Source organism: Lontra canadensis, unplaced genomic scaffold (genome assembly GCF_010015895.1).
Source record: "Lontra canadensis isolate GAN:19392208 unplaced genomic scaffold, GSC_riverotter_1.0 scaffold105, whole genome shotgun sequence".
Taxonomy (NCBI): Eukaryota; Metazoa; Chordata; class Mammalia; order Carnivora; family Mustelidae; genus Lontra; species Lontra canadensis.
In genome coordinates, this window is record NW_022631099.1 from 1,990,284 (window position 1) to 2,006,552 (window position 16,269).

The 16,269-nt window shown below is 41.7% G+C and overlaps 1 protein-coding gene across 1 annotated transcript; it reads left to right on the forward strand.

Annotated features, from left to right (window-relative positions):
* Nucleotides 1-2,599: 2,599 nt before the first annotated feature.
* Nucleotides 2,600-10,453, forward strand: WFDC8 (WAP four-disulfide core domain 8). Its single transcript, XM_032838629.1, has 5 exons — nucleotides 2,600-2,729; nucleotides 6,042-6,182; nucleotides 6,861-7,028; nucleotides 9,214-9,354; nucleotides 10,314-10,453. The coding sequence occupies exons 1-5, from the start codon at nucleotides 2,600-2,602 to the stop codon at nucleotides 10,451-10,453; spliced, it is 720 nt and encodes a 239-aa protein (XP_032694520.1).
* Nucleotides 10,454-16,269: the final 5,816 nt, after the last annotated feature.

A 16,269-nucleotide genomic window follows, 5' to 3' on the forward strand; every position in this document is an offset into this window, starting at 1 on the left:
AGTAGCCCAAAGTGACATGGTGAATTAATGGTGGAACTTGGGCTTCAGACAGTCTCTTCTTTCCTGGCTCATTGTTGTTCCTATAAGACCCTTGCCTCTGCCTTCCAAGTCTGTCTCAGTCTGCAGAGCCACTGAACCAGTCCCCCACACCCATTTGCCTGTTTCCCACAGGACCCATGTTTTGTAGTCACTTGCCTAAACAAATCCCCCTCCAGAATGAATTCACTCTGTTTTAATGTTGCTGGGTTTAGGAAATAAAAATATAAGATGACCAACTAAATTTGAATATGTGATGAACACTGAAGCATTTTTAGTGTGCCTATGGTCTTTATATTTCATAGGATATACTCCTACTAAAAATACTAACTGAGGACTCTGAGAAACAATCTGAGGGTTTTAGAGGAGAGAGGGTGGGGGGATGGGTGAGCATGGTGTTGGGTATTAAGGAGGGCACGTATTAAATGGAGAACTGGGTGTTGTACCTAAACGATGAATCTTGGAATACTGCATCAAAAACTAATGATGTATTTTATGGTGACTAACAACACAACAAAAAATAAAAATTAAAATAAAAAAATAATGTATCAGTGTTAGTTCATCAGTTGTAACTGATGTACCATATTAATGCAAGATGTTAGTAACAGGGAAACTGGATGGCAAGGGGCATATGAAAACTCTCTGTAATTTCTGCTCAAATTTTCTGTATACTTAAAACTTCTCTAGATCAAAGTCTATTTATTTTTTAAAAATACTAATTGAATATCCAGTATTATATTTGGCAATCCAATTGGTCTTCATCTTTCCTTGTACCTGCACACTGGAGCTCTGCTTCCTACTAATTGACTACCAGCTAATATGATCAATGAATACTCAAGACTGGGTTAATGGGTGTAAAACTTCAAACCAAAACAGAGATCTGATATAAAAATGTAAGACACCATAAGGCCTTGGATAATCTTTTGGGGGAACAGAATAATGAAACACACAGTTTTTGTTTTTGTTTTTTACAGGAAATTCAGGAACTAAAAAGATAATAGATACCTTTTTTGGTATTCAGTAAATCACTTGTCTATTGACTAAAATATATTAAGCACTAATTAGGTAGTCACTGTGCTTTCCACAATAGTTCTATTAATTCCCATGTCTATGAAGTAGGTGTGTTACTATTTCCTTAAGGAAAACTGAGGTGTGGGACGCTTGGCTGGCTCAGTTGGAAGAGTATGGCTCTCTTGATTTTGTGCTTGTGAGTTCAAGCTCCACATTGAGTTTAAAGACTAGTTAAAACTAAAATATTGAAAGAAAGAAGAAGGTAGGTAGGTAGGAAGGAAGGAAGAAAGGAAGGGAAGAAGGAAGGAAGGAAAGAAGAAAAGAAGGAAGGAAGACTTTGGCTCAGTGAGGTTCAGTGGCAGAGCCGAGACCACTAGCTGGTAAGTGGGGGATCCACGATGTGAACTCAGGTCCAACTCCAAGCACTGTTTTTGACCATTCCATGCCACTTCATGAATAATCTTCACCTGATCTCATCTAATCCTCACAGTGACAGCAAAGCTGCCCAGTACATTGTATGGTTTCCATTTTCCAGATGAGGAAACTGAGGCTCCAGGTTACAGCTACATTGATAAGTTGCCAAGCCAGTACCACAAATCAGTGTCACTCACTGGGTTTGGAGCCATAATTGTCATTACTGAACAGTCAGGCACTGTTGTAAAATTCGGGGAGGGTACAGAATTAGAATTCTGGAGACAAAAATGAATAAATTTTCACAAGTCTTTACTCTTAGGCATGCATACACATATGCATGGTTTCAGGAGATCTGGAAAAGACTCTACCCCTTTCCCAGTGTCTGAAGTTCCAACAATAACAGGTGCATTCCTGGGCATAATGATGTTCTCTGTCTCCCTTCCTTTCTGCCTCCATCCCTCTCTTGTTGTTTTCAAAATGCATTTAGTCTGAGAGAGGTAACACAGCAAGGCATTGTCAGTTCTTCACATAACAAAATTAAAAAGTACATAAGGACCAGGAAGAGACATGTGTAAATGGGGGTGGAATGAGTACGGGAGGGTCATTCATTTATGGGGGGCTCTGGGAGTATCAGAAGCTAGGCTTGAATAACACCAGAAGGAATATGAGGAATCCTTTTGTTAACCCGAGGTCATCCAGGATTTTTTTGCTCCTGGTGCTCTAAGACCCCGTGGGACATGCCCAGGCCCTCCTAAAAATCTCATACCATCAGTTTCTTGTCATCAGTGGAGCAAGAAAAAGGTGTGTACTCATGTTTGGGGTTGCCTTGGGAATGACAGTGGGCAAACCAGCCCTGCAACTATTCCAGACAAATCCCTGTGATCATCCATATGTGACCTCTCATGTAGGAGCAAGACGGGGCAAATGTCCTGCTGGGACACTGTGGAGTACTGTAGCAGAGTGTGGAGCCACTGGAAGGGGCCTGAGAGTCCTACCCTACTCTCCACGTGACCTCAGACAAACCCCTTACGCACTGTGCATCTCAGTTTCCTCATCTGTGAACTGAGAGAAGTGGTGGGCCATTGTCACAGTTCTCAGCACCTGGTCTGTGTCTCTGTCTCGCTTGTGCCTAATCCCCATGCCTCTTCTCATCCCACACAAGCACCTTCCCCTCCACAGTTCTACCTTCTCCTGGAGGAATGTAGCACTCTTGCTTCTCTCTCTGTCTTCGGAGGAGACCACTTCATCACCAATCAAGAAAGTCAAAGGTGAGTTCAGAGAAGCTGCAGCCACCCCTCCTTAGGAGGCCTTCCTGGGACAGAGGGTCAGAAAGGAGACAAAGACTTGTGTTGTATGAGGTCACTTCCTCTGTGGCTTTAGAGAACTAGCCCAACTCACTCACCCTGGAAACTTCAAATTCTTCCTCACTGTTCACTCCAAATTATTTCCCTAGCTTTACCTGATATGTGTATTTTCCAAGTTTAATTTTTTAAAGGTGAGTCATCACTAGGCAGGAGCCCAAGGGCAGAAGTCAGTGAGGAGGTGGTTGCACAAGTGAAGGAGAGAGGTGGGATGATGTCAGGAGCTGACCTGGAAATGGTGGCAAAGAGGGAAAGCCATAGGGCTTGGAGAGAAATGAGGAGGTAGAACTGACTCAAGTACATGACTGACAGGATGCTAGGGTGAAAGAGAGGGAGGAGTGAATCTCAGGGTTCTCATGAGAACCTGGGGGTCTGTTGATGCCAAATATAAAGATGGGAGCAGAGAGAGGGAGGCACTGCTAAAGCATAGGAGCTTGTAAATCTGATTTATACATATGGGCATAGAGGTCTCTTGAGATTCCCAGATATATGTTCCCATGTGGTTGGATATGTGCCTTCAGCTTGGAAGTGAGAAAAGTTCTGGAGGGAGGCATGGTAACCACAGTTAGCTTGGTGGGAATGGATGCAGGACGTGTGTGTCAGGTAATGACAACAGAGAGCTGAGATACGAACTTTGGGGAACATCCCCGGTAGCTGTAGAGGAATGCCCAAGGTATGTGCATTCAAGGAAGAAACCATGGAGACAAGGTTAGTAGTTGAGGAGGGCTGACTGGAGGGAGGAGGATTCTAAATGACAGCTGAAGCTGACAGTGGGCAAGGAGTACAATGGCTAAACCAAAAAATGGTTTACATGCCTCAGAAACCGAAGGGAGGACTGACTAGAGTCTACACTAGTGAGGGGACATTTGTCTTTATAATCCCAAGATGTCTATGCCTTTTTACCTCTTTGGAGGTGTCCCTATTTGATTTGCTTTACTCTTTCTGTGCCCAAACCTAAAACAGTAATTTCTAAGCAGCCTACATCATGGTGACCGACTGCCTGCTTTTGTGTCACTGGAGGCACTTTATTTTTCCTTTTATGACTTTTAAAAAAAATTTTTTTTTAATTTATTTTCAGTGTTCCAGAATTCATTGTTTATGCACCACACTCAGTGCTCCATGCAATACATGCCCTCCATAATACCCATCACCAGGCTCACCCAACCTCCTACCCCCCAGCCCCTCCAAAACTCTCAGATCATTTTTCAGAGTCCACAGTCTCTCATGGTTCATCTCCCCCTCCAATTTTCCCCAACTCCCTTCTCCTCTCCATCTCCCCATGTCCCACTGGAGGCACTTTTAAGTGATGTATGATACACTGGTGAATTTAATTTAAATTTTAAAGAGAGAAAAAAAATTAAGTCCCTAGGCTTCACTTTCTAGAGATTCTGTTTCAGGCCATGGTCTGTAGTTTCTAAAAGATGCACAGGTGTTTTCAATGTACACTCCAAATTAGGAACCATAACTCTTCTTAGCCTTAGACATCTTTGGAGAGTGTATGAAGCATGGTATGAAGAATAAGAAATAAAGCTGGAAAGTACAAAAAGTCTCAATGGCCACTGTTCAGGGTTTCTGGAGTGAGTTATGGATTAGAGTTCCTAGACTCACTCCTCATTCACTGTATTTTTCCCATCTGACTTCATTTTTTTTTAAACCTGGAAATTAGGAGGGTGATACTGATGATCAATATGGTATTTCCAATTCTGAACGCCTATAATTCCAAGACTCAGTAGTCTCCAAAAGGATCATGCTTCTCTGGTCAGAAGTCCGGTGTGGTCTTGAAGGATTTTCTGCTCAGGTTCTCAGCAGGCAGCATCCAGGGTTGCAGCGAAAAGTGCAGTTCCCATCTGGGACCCAGGATTCTCACTGACACTCACTGGCTCTGGCAGAATCATTTCCTTGCACTTGTACCACTGAGGTTGCTTCCAGAGGTCACCTTCAGTCCAGGATACTAAGTTCCCTCTGTCCTCAAAGCTCCTAATAACATGTTGGGTTCCTCTCACACGTGGAATTTATCTTACCTCTTCTCTATTAGTCAGGGGGGAAACTCTTCTTTTTAACGTCTCTACAACTTAGATGTGGCTCAGTCAGATAATTTCTATATTTTAAGGTCAATTAACTTGGGACTCTAATTCCATCTATGAAATCCCTCATAGCCCACCTAAATTCAAGTGTGATTCATAACCAGAGGACAGACAACTTGGGGATGCAACTTTAGAATTCTACTTCCCACAAGCTCAGAAATTAGTAAGCTGTGTCAAGCCCTAAAAAGGGGGAAGAAAACCCATATCTGTCAAGCTCTTCCCATGTGCCAGGAACTGTGGTGAATGCATTGTAAGCATCATCCCCCTTAATTCTTAGAAGCAGGTTGTAAGGTAGAGATTGTAATTCTCATTTTACAGATGGGAAATGTTGGACTCAGGAGGAAAACATTTTTTCCCCCAAGATTACTTACCTAGTCATGTTGGAGTCAGGCTCCAAACCAGGTGTAATACACTGCTCCTCCTATTGCCCATTTCTGTTCCCTTTAAGGGTAACTGAGAAGGTATATAGTGGAGCTCAGGTTGGTCTTTTTTTTTTAAGATTTTATTTATTTATTTGACAGAGATCACAAGTAGGCAGAGAGGCAGGCAGATAAAGTGGAGGAAGCAGTCTCCCTGCTGAGCAGAGAGCCTGATGTGGGGCTCCATCCCAAGACCCTGGGATCATGACCCAAGCTGAAGGCAGAGACTTTAACCCACTGAGCCACCCAGGTGCCCCCAGGTTGGTCTTGATTTCACAAGGAGTCAGGGACCCAAGTCAGGAATCAGGACTCCTATACTCCTATTTCCATGGTATTTCTACCCCTCCTTACTCATTAATTTCCCCTATGAACTAAGACTCTGGAGGCAGAGGAATTGGCCATTAACATATTAAGTTTGAAGAGGAGAGAGAAGCTCCTAGACTTAAGGAAAGGCTCTTGGTTCCTATCTAGTTCCCTGCCATGAAATCTGAGATGCTTCCCCTTCAGTTGACCTGAGCACAGATTCCTGATTCAGATCAATTGAAATGAACTATGAGTGGTGGGAGGAAGACCCAGCTCCTAAATTTAAGCAGAGGTACTGAGGATGGAAGGTAGAAGAGACGGCTGATAGAATGTCACTATTCACCTTTGCCATGGGAGGAGAACTGAAACTCTCAAAGGATGTGAATTTGAATTTGGATGTTGCTTTCTTGTAGAGAAAGCAGGAGTGTGCCCCCGAGAAAGGGTCATCTGTGAGACTCAAGTTCCAGACTTCTGCACAACTGATTGGGATTGCCTAAAACAAATGAAGTGTTGTTCATTTGCCTGTGGGAAAAAGTGCATGGATCCATTCCAAGGTAATAGCCCCCAGGCTGAGGGCACAGGTATCTTTTGAGTTGTCTTACTTCCTGCTCCATCCAGAGCTGGTCGAATGATTCCCTTGGATGGTAGGACAAGAAGTCAGGGTTCATGCTTTTCTTGCTCTTGAATCAGATTCCCAACCCTCAAGTACAAACAATGAGTCCAGGCATGAGGGATGTCAACTGGAAAATATTGATGACAGTCTTCTTTGATCCAACATTCAAACACTCACACACAACTAATACTTGTTGCATGCTCACTAAGTGTCAAGAGACTATTGTTGGCACATGGTAAATATAGACCTCAGTCAGCTTGGATGCTGGGCTTGGTTTCGGACTCTTTGACTTTCAAAGAGGTTTTCTGGTGGCTCAAAGTAAAGAGTATCTCATAATAGGAAATTCTGATATATATATAAATGAATGGGTCAGACCACAATAATGCCTTAGGTACTTTGGATACAGTCACTGAACAAATCTTGTCCTCCCAAATCTCAGGGCCTTAGAGAACAAAGATCAGTTCCATATTTGTAGGAGAGCTAGGCTAGAGCTTTTATTTACAGTGGCTCTCTCTATGACTTGTATGGTCATACTAAGAACTGTGTAAAAGCTGAGAGCCTAACCCCTTCTCTTTTTTCCTACCCTTTATGTTCTTCCCTCTCTGCATCCCACCTTCAGAACCCTGCATGCTACCCCCAGAAGAAGGAGGGTGTGATGTTAGTATCTTTCGCTGGTATTTTGACTTTAAACTTCAGTCCTGTGAACCGTTTATCTATGGAGGCTGCTTTGGGAATGCCAACAACTTCCTCAGCATCACAACCTGCAAAATGGCTTGCTCACCACCTGGTAAGATTTATATCCCTGGCAATCCGAGGGATTAGTATATGCTCAGGCTTTGAGGTTAAACTGCCTTGGTTCAAGTCTACTCTGTCATTCCCTGAGTGGGTTGTCTTGGGTCAGTTGCCTGTTTCCCTGAGCTTCAGTATTCTTGTCTATAAAAGGGGGATAATAATAGTATTTACCTAATAGAGTTGTTGTGTCAGAAAAATGACATAGTGCACTTATCTATTGAGTAGTACCTGAGGCCTCACCCAAGAATGAAGCATAAACAGGTCAGGTCTGGAATCACATGAAGTCGGAGTAGAGCACAGAGTAACTGAAGAATAGGATGAAGTAAAGGTGAGGGCTGTGGATTAATTCCTACTATAATGACAAGCACCAATAATATTGGGAGATAGTATCTTACAAACGTAGGTGCCAGATAATCCAGATAAAAATCCTCCTTTTCCCATTTATTGCAATTTTCTTCACCTCTCTGAGTTTCAGGTCCCTCCTCTGTAACACTGAAATAACAGCAAAACATCTTTGAGTTTTTGGTGGATTATGTGTGATCGGGACACAAGGATTTGACATAGGGGTTGTTAAGTAGCGTGGGCTTGCTTAATGGTAGCACCCTAGGTGGTGACCATTGATGTTCAAAGGCAGCACTGTGTGACTTACAAGGTAGCATTACAACTTTGATGTCAGATTCTAGGAAACAGGCTGAATAGTGTATCATCTATTCCATTATACAGACAAGGAAAAAGAGTCAAACAGATAAAGTTAGTTGCCCAAGGATTCACAGTGGGTCAGGAGTAGACCTGGAATTTTAATTCTGTAATTCCAGTGAGTCTGAATAGCAAAGACATTATTGTGGTCTGACCCACTGTGGAAGGCTTTAAGAAATCATGGCACTATGCATTAGACCTTGGCTCACTCTCAGAAGCAGTAGGAAGAAGAAACCAAGGAAATGAACTTGGGTGGGATTGGGGGAAATTTATGTTTGGGTTAAGAAAGAACCTAGGGGGACGCCTGAGTGGCTCAGTTGGTTAAGTGGCTGCCTTCAGCTCAGGTCATGATCCCAGCATCCTGGGATCGAGTCCCACATCGGGGTCCTTGATCAGCAGGAAGCCTGCTTCTCCCTTTGCCTCTGCCTGCCACTCTGTCTGCCTGTGCTCACTCTCTCTGAAAAAAAAAATGTTAAAAGAAAGAATCTAGGGGCACCTGGGTGGCTCAGTAGGTTAAGCCTCTGTCTTTGGCTCAGGTCATGATCTCAGGATCCTGGGATTGAGTCCCACATCAGGCTCTCTGCTGGGTGGGGAGCCTGCTTCCTCCTCTCTCTCTCTCTCCGCCTGCCTCTCTACCTACTTGTGATCTCTCCGTGTCAAATAAATTAATAAAAAATCTTAAAAGAAAGAAAGGAAGAAAAGAAAGAAAGAAAGAACCTAACCATAGCTCTGGGAGTTAAATTCACCACACTCTGTCAGAGTCCAACTTGAGGAAGAAGGAGAGGGAAGAGAAGGAGAAGAGAGAAGAAAGAGAATAAGGAGGAGAGAAGGAATAAAATAAGGGAAAAAAAACTTCTTGTCCTCATAGAATTTGTAATTAGATAATGACAAGAGGAAACATGCACAAAATGTGAAAAAATTGATTTTAACACCATCTATGTCCTAGTGACCCACATTTGTAGCTCCATTCTGAATTTGACTCCTAAACTCCAACTGCATACTCTACTCCTTCATTTCAATCTCACAAACACCTCACACTACACTTGTCTAAAACAGAGGTGTTCACCCATATCAAACTTGCTCTGTCCACAGTTCTCCCTCTCTTGGTTGAAATGAACTTCTAAATCACCCTTGATGAATCAACATTGACATTCTCAATCCACACCGAAGGAGTTAGGAAATCATTTTAGATCTACCTTAAAAATAGATCCATAATCTGAACATGACTTACTATGTCTTCAGCTGCCACACCAATCCAGGGAACTCTCTTCTCACCTGGAGCTTCAAAGAGCAAGCCTAACTCTATTTCTCCTACAATCCATGAGATGCTGAGGCATTCCATTCTGCCATAGCCTACCAGAGGTAGTCACAGTAGAGTGAACCAAGTCACAGAAAGAGATACTAATTTTAAAGGGAGGGAAAGGTGTTTGAAGGGTGTAAGAAGGGGTGGGGTTTGAGAGAACTCACATATACTCTTGTTTTAGTTAAGAATGGACAGTGCCCACTCTTCCCTTTCAAGGACCGTATGGAGTGTCCAGCTTCGTGTAAGAGTGACTTCGATTGCCCCAAAACCACCAAATGTTGTGAATCCATGTGTGGCTTTGTTTGTGCCAAGGCCTGGACAGGTGAGAACTAGGGATATACCTCCTAACATCTCTAGGGCATATGTTAAGGATGCTTTGTTGTGCCATTGAATAAGGATGCCCCTTTGGTTGATTTTAGATATCTCTAGGGAATTTTTCTTCCTTTAATGCCCTATCACTGATCTCATGTTGTCCTCCTAATTTCAGGAAACTTTTATGCTAGTCTTCAAACCCAACCATGCATAGTATCACTCCCTATTTTTTCCCCATAAGAACTTATTTATTCTGAGTCTCATTCTTCACTGATTGACAGGTGACAATATCCACTTACTCATACAAAAAAAAAAAAAGATAACCATTAGGTAATCCCTAATAAACGCTTTGTCTACACAGAACTTCACATGAAGTGCATATTCACATCTTGTAAGGTATGCTGGGGAAAAGATGGGTAGCAAACTGCTATTGGGACAGAAGCGAACTCTGTAGCCTCTGAGACTAGTGTTCATTTCCTTACATAATATTGAGATAGTATGGTCTTGTCTCAGGGATTCTTAGTGTTTGGTGCTGCATACAGCATGGTACAGTGAAAGGAAACCAAGGCCTTTCAACTGACTTCAACTCTTCCACTTGTTTTCTCTATGGTCATACACTACTCAATTGCCCCTACACTAACCTCAAGTTCTGCAACATATTAAACAAAGAAGTTCTGGGTGCTCTCTAATACTCCTTCTACTTCTGGTAATTTGGGATTAGATAACCCAAATCCATTACTTCTCTGGGGGCCAGCAGGAATCCTATCAGATTGTCTATGTCAGAGATGGCAAGCCTTTTTCATACACCTCAAATTATTAGCCACTGGAAGTTGATACTTTGCCTTCTGCACTCTATTTTTACTCTGGGGAGAATGGTAAGAGGTTTAGTCAGAAGAAACCCCCGTTTAGAGTTTCCCCAAACTATGATCAAGTATTTCAAGTTCAAATGTCTTATTTTATCCCATCAAGTCAAACCAGGTTTCTGCCCACACAAGCCCATGGTGTGTTCCAAGATTGATAGACCCAAGTGTCTTCAGGATTATGATTGCCCAGTGTCACAGAAGTGCTGTTCACATTGTGGACTGAAGTGCCTGGAACCTCAAGAATGAATAGTAAGTGGAAAATATTATCATTGATGTAATTAATTATGAGTAGGATAATAAAAACTATCAATTTTATCTTCTATCCAACTGCGTTCCCAAATTGACTTATGAAACATAACAATATTTACTGGGGTTACTTTGATTGTATATATAATCTTATCATCTGAAAATGATGGAAAAGTTTGACTCTGCCTTATTCCAATTTCATGACTTAGTTTCCTCACCTTTTTATATCTAGAGCCTCTGAAATTATGTTGAAAATAAAAGAAATGACATCTATCCTTGTCTGGTTCCTTATTTTAAAGTTGGTGTCTCACCAGAGAATCTTATAGTGCACAAATGGTACCTAATCAGGCCAAATTTTAAAGTGCTGTAACCAAGCCACAGACTAAACTGGGTGCTCTAATGGGCTAGCGTGACTGAGGCAGAAAAGAGAGTAAGTGATCTAGAAGACAGGTGGATGTAAAGAAAGGAAGTTGAGGAAAAGAGAGTAAAACAACTAATAGCCTATAAAAAAAAGTTTTAAGAAAGCAGTGATGCCATGAAATGTACCAAGGTCAGAATTATTGTGGTGCCTGAGGGTGAAAGGGCGGGGTGGGGATGCAGAAAGTATATCTCATAGCTGAGGACATCCCTAACCTGGGGAAGGAAACAAGCATTCATGTCCAAGAAGTAGAGAGAACTGCTCCCAAATCAATAAAAATACATCAACACCCTGACATATAATAGTGAGACTTGCAAAATTCAGAGACAAAGAGAAAATCATGAAAGCAGCTCAAGACAAGGCGCTCCTAACCTACAGAGGGAGGAACATCAGACCAACATCAGACCTATCCACAGAAACCTGGCATGCCAGAAAGGGATGGCATGATAAATTCAGGGTACATGTAGCCATGAATACTTTATCCAGCAAGGCTGTCATTCAGAATGGAAGGAGAGAAAAAGAGCTTCCAGAATAGACAGAAACAGAAAGAATATGTGACCACCAAACCAGCACTGCAAAATATATTAAAAGGGAACTTGAAAGAGAAGAGACAGCCAAAGAGTGAGATAGACCAGAAAGAAACAGAGACAATCAACAGAAACAGGGACTTTATGGGCAATGCAATGCACTAAATTCATATCTTTTTTTTTAAATCTCTATATTCTTTTTGTTTGTTTGTTTGTTTGTTTTAATTTTTAATTTTTTAAAATTTCTTTTCAACATAACAGTATTCATTGTTTTTGCACCACACCCAGTGCTCCATGCAATCCGTGCCCTCTCCAATACCCACCACCTGGTTCCCCCAACCTCCCACCCCCGCCCCTTCAAAACCCTTAGATTGTTTTTCAGAGTCCATAGTCTCTCATGGTTCACCTCCCCTTCCAATTTCCCCCAACTCCCTTCTCCTCTCTAACTTCCCTTGTCCTCCATGCTATTTGCTATGCTCCACAAATAAGTGAAACCATATGATAATTAACTCTCTCTGCTTGACTTATTTCACTCAGCATAATCTCTTCCAGTCCCATCCATGTTGCTACAAAAATTGGGTATTCATCCTTTCTGATGGAGGCATAATACTCCATAGTGTATATGGACCACATCTTCCTTATCTATTCGTCCATTGAAGGGCATCTTGGTTCTTTCCACAGTTCGGCAACCGTGGCCATTGCTGCCATAAACATTGGGGTACAGATGGCCCTTCTTTTCACTACATCTGTATCTTTGGGGTAAATAGCCAGTAGTGCAATTACCGGGTCATAGGGAAGCTCTATTTTTAATTTCTTGAGGAATCTCCACACTGTTCTCCAAAGTGGCTGCACCAACTTGCATTCCCACCAACAGTGGAAGAGGGATCTTTTAACAGTTGCTCTGAATGTAAATGGGCTAAATACTTTAGTCAAAAAACACAGAGTATCAGATTGCATAAAAAAGGAAGTCTAATCCATATGTTGTCTACAAGAGACTCATTTTAGACTAGAAGGCACATCCAGACTGAAAGTGAAGGAGTGGAGAACAGCTTTCCATGTAATGGACCTCAAAAGAAAGCTGGGGTAACAATCCTCATACCAGACAAATTAGATTTTTAAACCAAAGACTCTAGTAAGGGGTGAAGAGGGACACTATATCATACTTAAAGGGTCTATCCAACAAGAAGACCTACCAATTGTAAACATTTACGCCCCCAACATGGGAGCAGCCAATTATATAAACCAATTAATAACCAAAGTAAAGAAACACATTGATAATAATAACAATACATTGGTAGGTGGGGATTTGAACACCCCACTCACAGCAATGGGCAGATCATCTAAACAGAAGATCAGCAAAGAAACAAGGGTTTTGAATGACACATTGGACCAGATGGACTTCACAGATATATACAGAACATTCCATCCTAAAACAAAAGAATACTCGTTCTTCTTGAGTGCATGTGGAACTTTCTCCAAAATATATCACATTCTGGGTCACAAATCAGGGCTCAACCAACACCAAAAGGTTGGGGTTATTCCCTGCATATTTTCAGACCACAATGCTTTGAAACTTGAACTCAATCACAAGAGGAACTTTGGAAGGAACTCAAACACTTGGAGGTGAAAGATCATCCTACTGAAGAATGAAGGATCAAACAGAAAATTAAAGAAGAATTTTAAAAGTTCATGGAAATTAATGAGAATGAAAACACATCTGTTCAAAGCCTTTGGGATACAGCGAAGGTGGTCCTAAGAGGGAAGTACATTGCAATACAAGCCTCTCTCAAAAAAGTACAAAAATCTCAAATACACAAGCTAAATTTATAGCTAAAGGAGTTGAAAAGAGACCAGCAAATAAAGCCTAAACCAAGCAGGAGAAGAGAAATATAAAGGTTAGAGCAGAAACCAATGTAATGGAAACCAGAAGAACAGTAGAACAGATCAACGAAACTAGAAGCTGGTTCATTGAAAGAATTAATAAGATCAATAAACCTCTAGCTAGATATATCCAAAAGAGAGAGAGAGAGAGAACCCAAATTAATAAATTATGAATGAAAGGGGAGAAATCATGACCAACAGCAAAGAAATTTAAGAACATACTTTGGCAACTACATTCCAACAAATTAGGCAATCTGGAAGAAATGGATGCATTCCTGGAAACTTATAACGACCAAAACTGAAATAGAAAGAAATAGAAAGTCTGAACAGACCAACACCCAACAAAGAAATTGAAGCAGTAATCAAAAACCTCCCAGGGGCACCTGGGTAGCTCAATCAGCTAAGCTTCTGCCTTCAACTTAAGTCATGACCCCAGGGTCCTAGAATCAAGCCCCATGTTGGGCCTCCTGCTCAAAGGGGAGCCTGCTTCTCCCTCTCCCATGAGCTCGAGCGCTCTCTCATTATCATTCTTCCCTTTCTCAAATAAATAAATAAAACCTTTAAAACAAAACAAAACAAAAAAACTTTCCAAAAAGCAAGAGTCCGGGACCAGGTGGCTTCATAGGGGAATTATATCAAATATTTAAAGAAGAAATAATACCTATTCTACTGAAGCTGTTTCAAAAACTACTCTGTTGGTGGGAATGCAAGTTGGTGCAGCCAATTTGGAAAACAGTGTGGAGATTCCTCAAGAAATTAAAAATAGAGCCTCCCTATGACCCGGCAATTGCACTACTGGCTATTTACCCCAAAGATACAGATGTAGTGAAAAGAAGGGCCATCTGTACCCCAATGTTTATAGCAGCAATGGCCACGGTTGCTGAACTGTGGAAAGAACCAAGATGCCCTTCAACGGACGAATGGATAAGGAAGATGTGGTCCATATACACTATGGAGTATTATGCCTCCATCAGAAAGAATGAATATCCAACTTTTGTAGCAACATGGATGGGACTGGAAGAGATTATGCTGAGTGCAATAAGTCAAGCAGAGAGAGTTAATTATCATATGGTTTCACTTATTTTTGTAGCACAACAAATAACAAGGAGGACATAGGGAGATGGAGAGGAGAAGGGAGATGAGGGAAATTGGAAGGGGAGGTGAACCATGAGAGGCTATGGACTCTGAAAACAATCTGAGGGTTTTGAAGGGTGGGTGGGAGGTTGGGGGAACCAGGTGGTGGGTATTATGGAGGGCACGTATGGCATGGAGCATTGGGTGTGGTGCATAAACAATGAATTCTGTCACAAAGAAAAGAAATTAATTAAAAAAAAAAAGAAAACCATAAAGAAAATATATTTACAGTACTACACTGTAAAAAAAAAAAAAAGAAATGGAAGGAAAAGTTCCAGACTTGTTCTATGAACACTACTGTTTTCCAAAACCAGACAAAGATCCCATCAAAAAGGAGAATTCTAGACCAGTATTCCTGATGAACTTCGATGCCAAAAGACTCACTAAAATACTAACCAACAGGCTCCAATTGGTGTATTTAAAGGATTATTCACCGTCTTGTTAATGTTGGCCATTCTAACTGTGTAAGGTGGTATCAGTGTGGTTTTGATTTGAATCTCCCTGATAGCTAATGACGATGAATATTTTTTCATGTGTCTGAACGAGTGTTGGAGAGGATGTGGAGAAAGGGGAACCCTCTTACACTGTTGGTGGGAATGCAAATTGGTGCAGCCATGTTGGAAACCAGTGTGGAGATTCCTGAAGAAATTAAAAATAGAGCTACCTTATGACTCTGCAATTGTACTACTGGGTATTTACCCCAAAGATACAGATGTAATGAAAAGAAGGGCCATATGTACCCCAATGTTCATAGCACAATGGCCACAGTCGCCAGACTGTGGAAAGAACCAAGATGCCCTTCAACGGATGAATGGATGAAGAAGATATGGTCCATATATAGTACAGAATATTAAGCCTCCATCAGAAATGATGAATACCTAACTTTTATATCAACATGGATGGGCCTGGAGATTATGCTAAGTGAAATAAGTCAAGCAGGGAGAGTTAATTATCATATGGTTTCACTTACTTGTGGAGCATAAGGAGTAACATGGAGGATAGTAGGAGAATGAAAGGAAAAGTGAATTGGGGGAAATCAGAGGCGGAGACGAACCATGAGGAAGTGTTCTTTGAGAAACAAACTGAGCATTCCGGAGGGGATGGAGGTAGGGGGTTAGGTGAGCCTGGTGGTGGGCATTAAGGAGGGCACATATTGCATGGAGCACTGGGTGTGGTGCATAAACAATGAATCTTGGAACGCTGAAAAAATAAGATTAAATTAAAAGAAAAAGAAATTGGGTGAGGAAAGGGGTCCAAAATGCCATTCATCCTAGGCCCCAAAGGCATAAATTTCATCTCACTTGCTTGGAAAGTGAGACCCAAGGGTGAGGCTGGAAATTAAGCAAGACAGAAGAGATAGAAGAACCAGAAATTCTGAGTTTTCATTTACACTCAAGAAAACTGAGTGTGGGCCCTGGGAACCATTTGAGCATTTATAGACTCTGGGGGATCTTTAGCCTCTGTCCCTACTATAGACATCACCTTCATCTCCTTGTATGCACTATTCCTCGCTACCTTCAACTCCATAGTAAGATATTATAACCATACTAATATCACAATATTCCATAGTGACCTCTGACAATTACACAGACACTCCATTCTCTTTTACCTTTATCTCTGACACTCACTCACTTGGTGACATTGAGTCAGCATCTGCACTCTTCTGAGCCTTATGACCCCTATGTGTACGATGAGGAAATAGGACTTGCGCCCTCAGAGTCCTTCCACCCACGGGGATCAGCTTTGTGTTCTCTCCTGGACTGAGTTTGGGAAGGACACAGAATAAGTGGAAAAGCACCACTCAAGACATCTTGGTTGTTTATTAGAAATTTATTCCCTGGTCCCATCATGGGGTT

What these genes read in the sequence shown, in the direction of transcription:
- WFDC8 (XM_032838629.1), top strand. Translation starts at nt 2,600, where the DNA reads ATGCCTCTTCTCATCCCACACAAGCACCTTCCCCTCCACAGTTCTACC. An exon ending in ACCAATCAAGAAAGTCAAAG is followed by an intron (nt 2,730 to 6,041) that starts GTGAGTTCAGAG and finishes GCTTTCTTGTAG; the next exon opens with AGAAAGCAGGAGTGTGCCCC. An exon ending in AATGGCTTGCTCACCACCTG is followed by an intron (nt 7,029 to 9,213) that starts GTAAGATTTATA and finishes CTCTTGTTTTAG; the next exon opens with TTAAGAATGGACAGTGCCCA.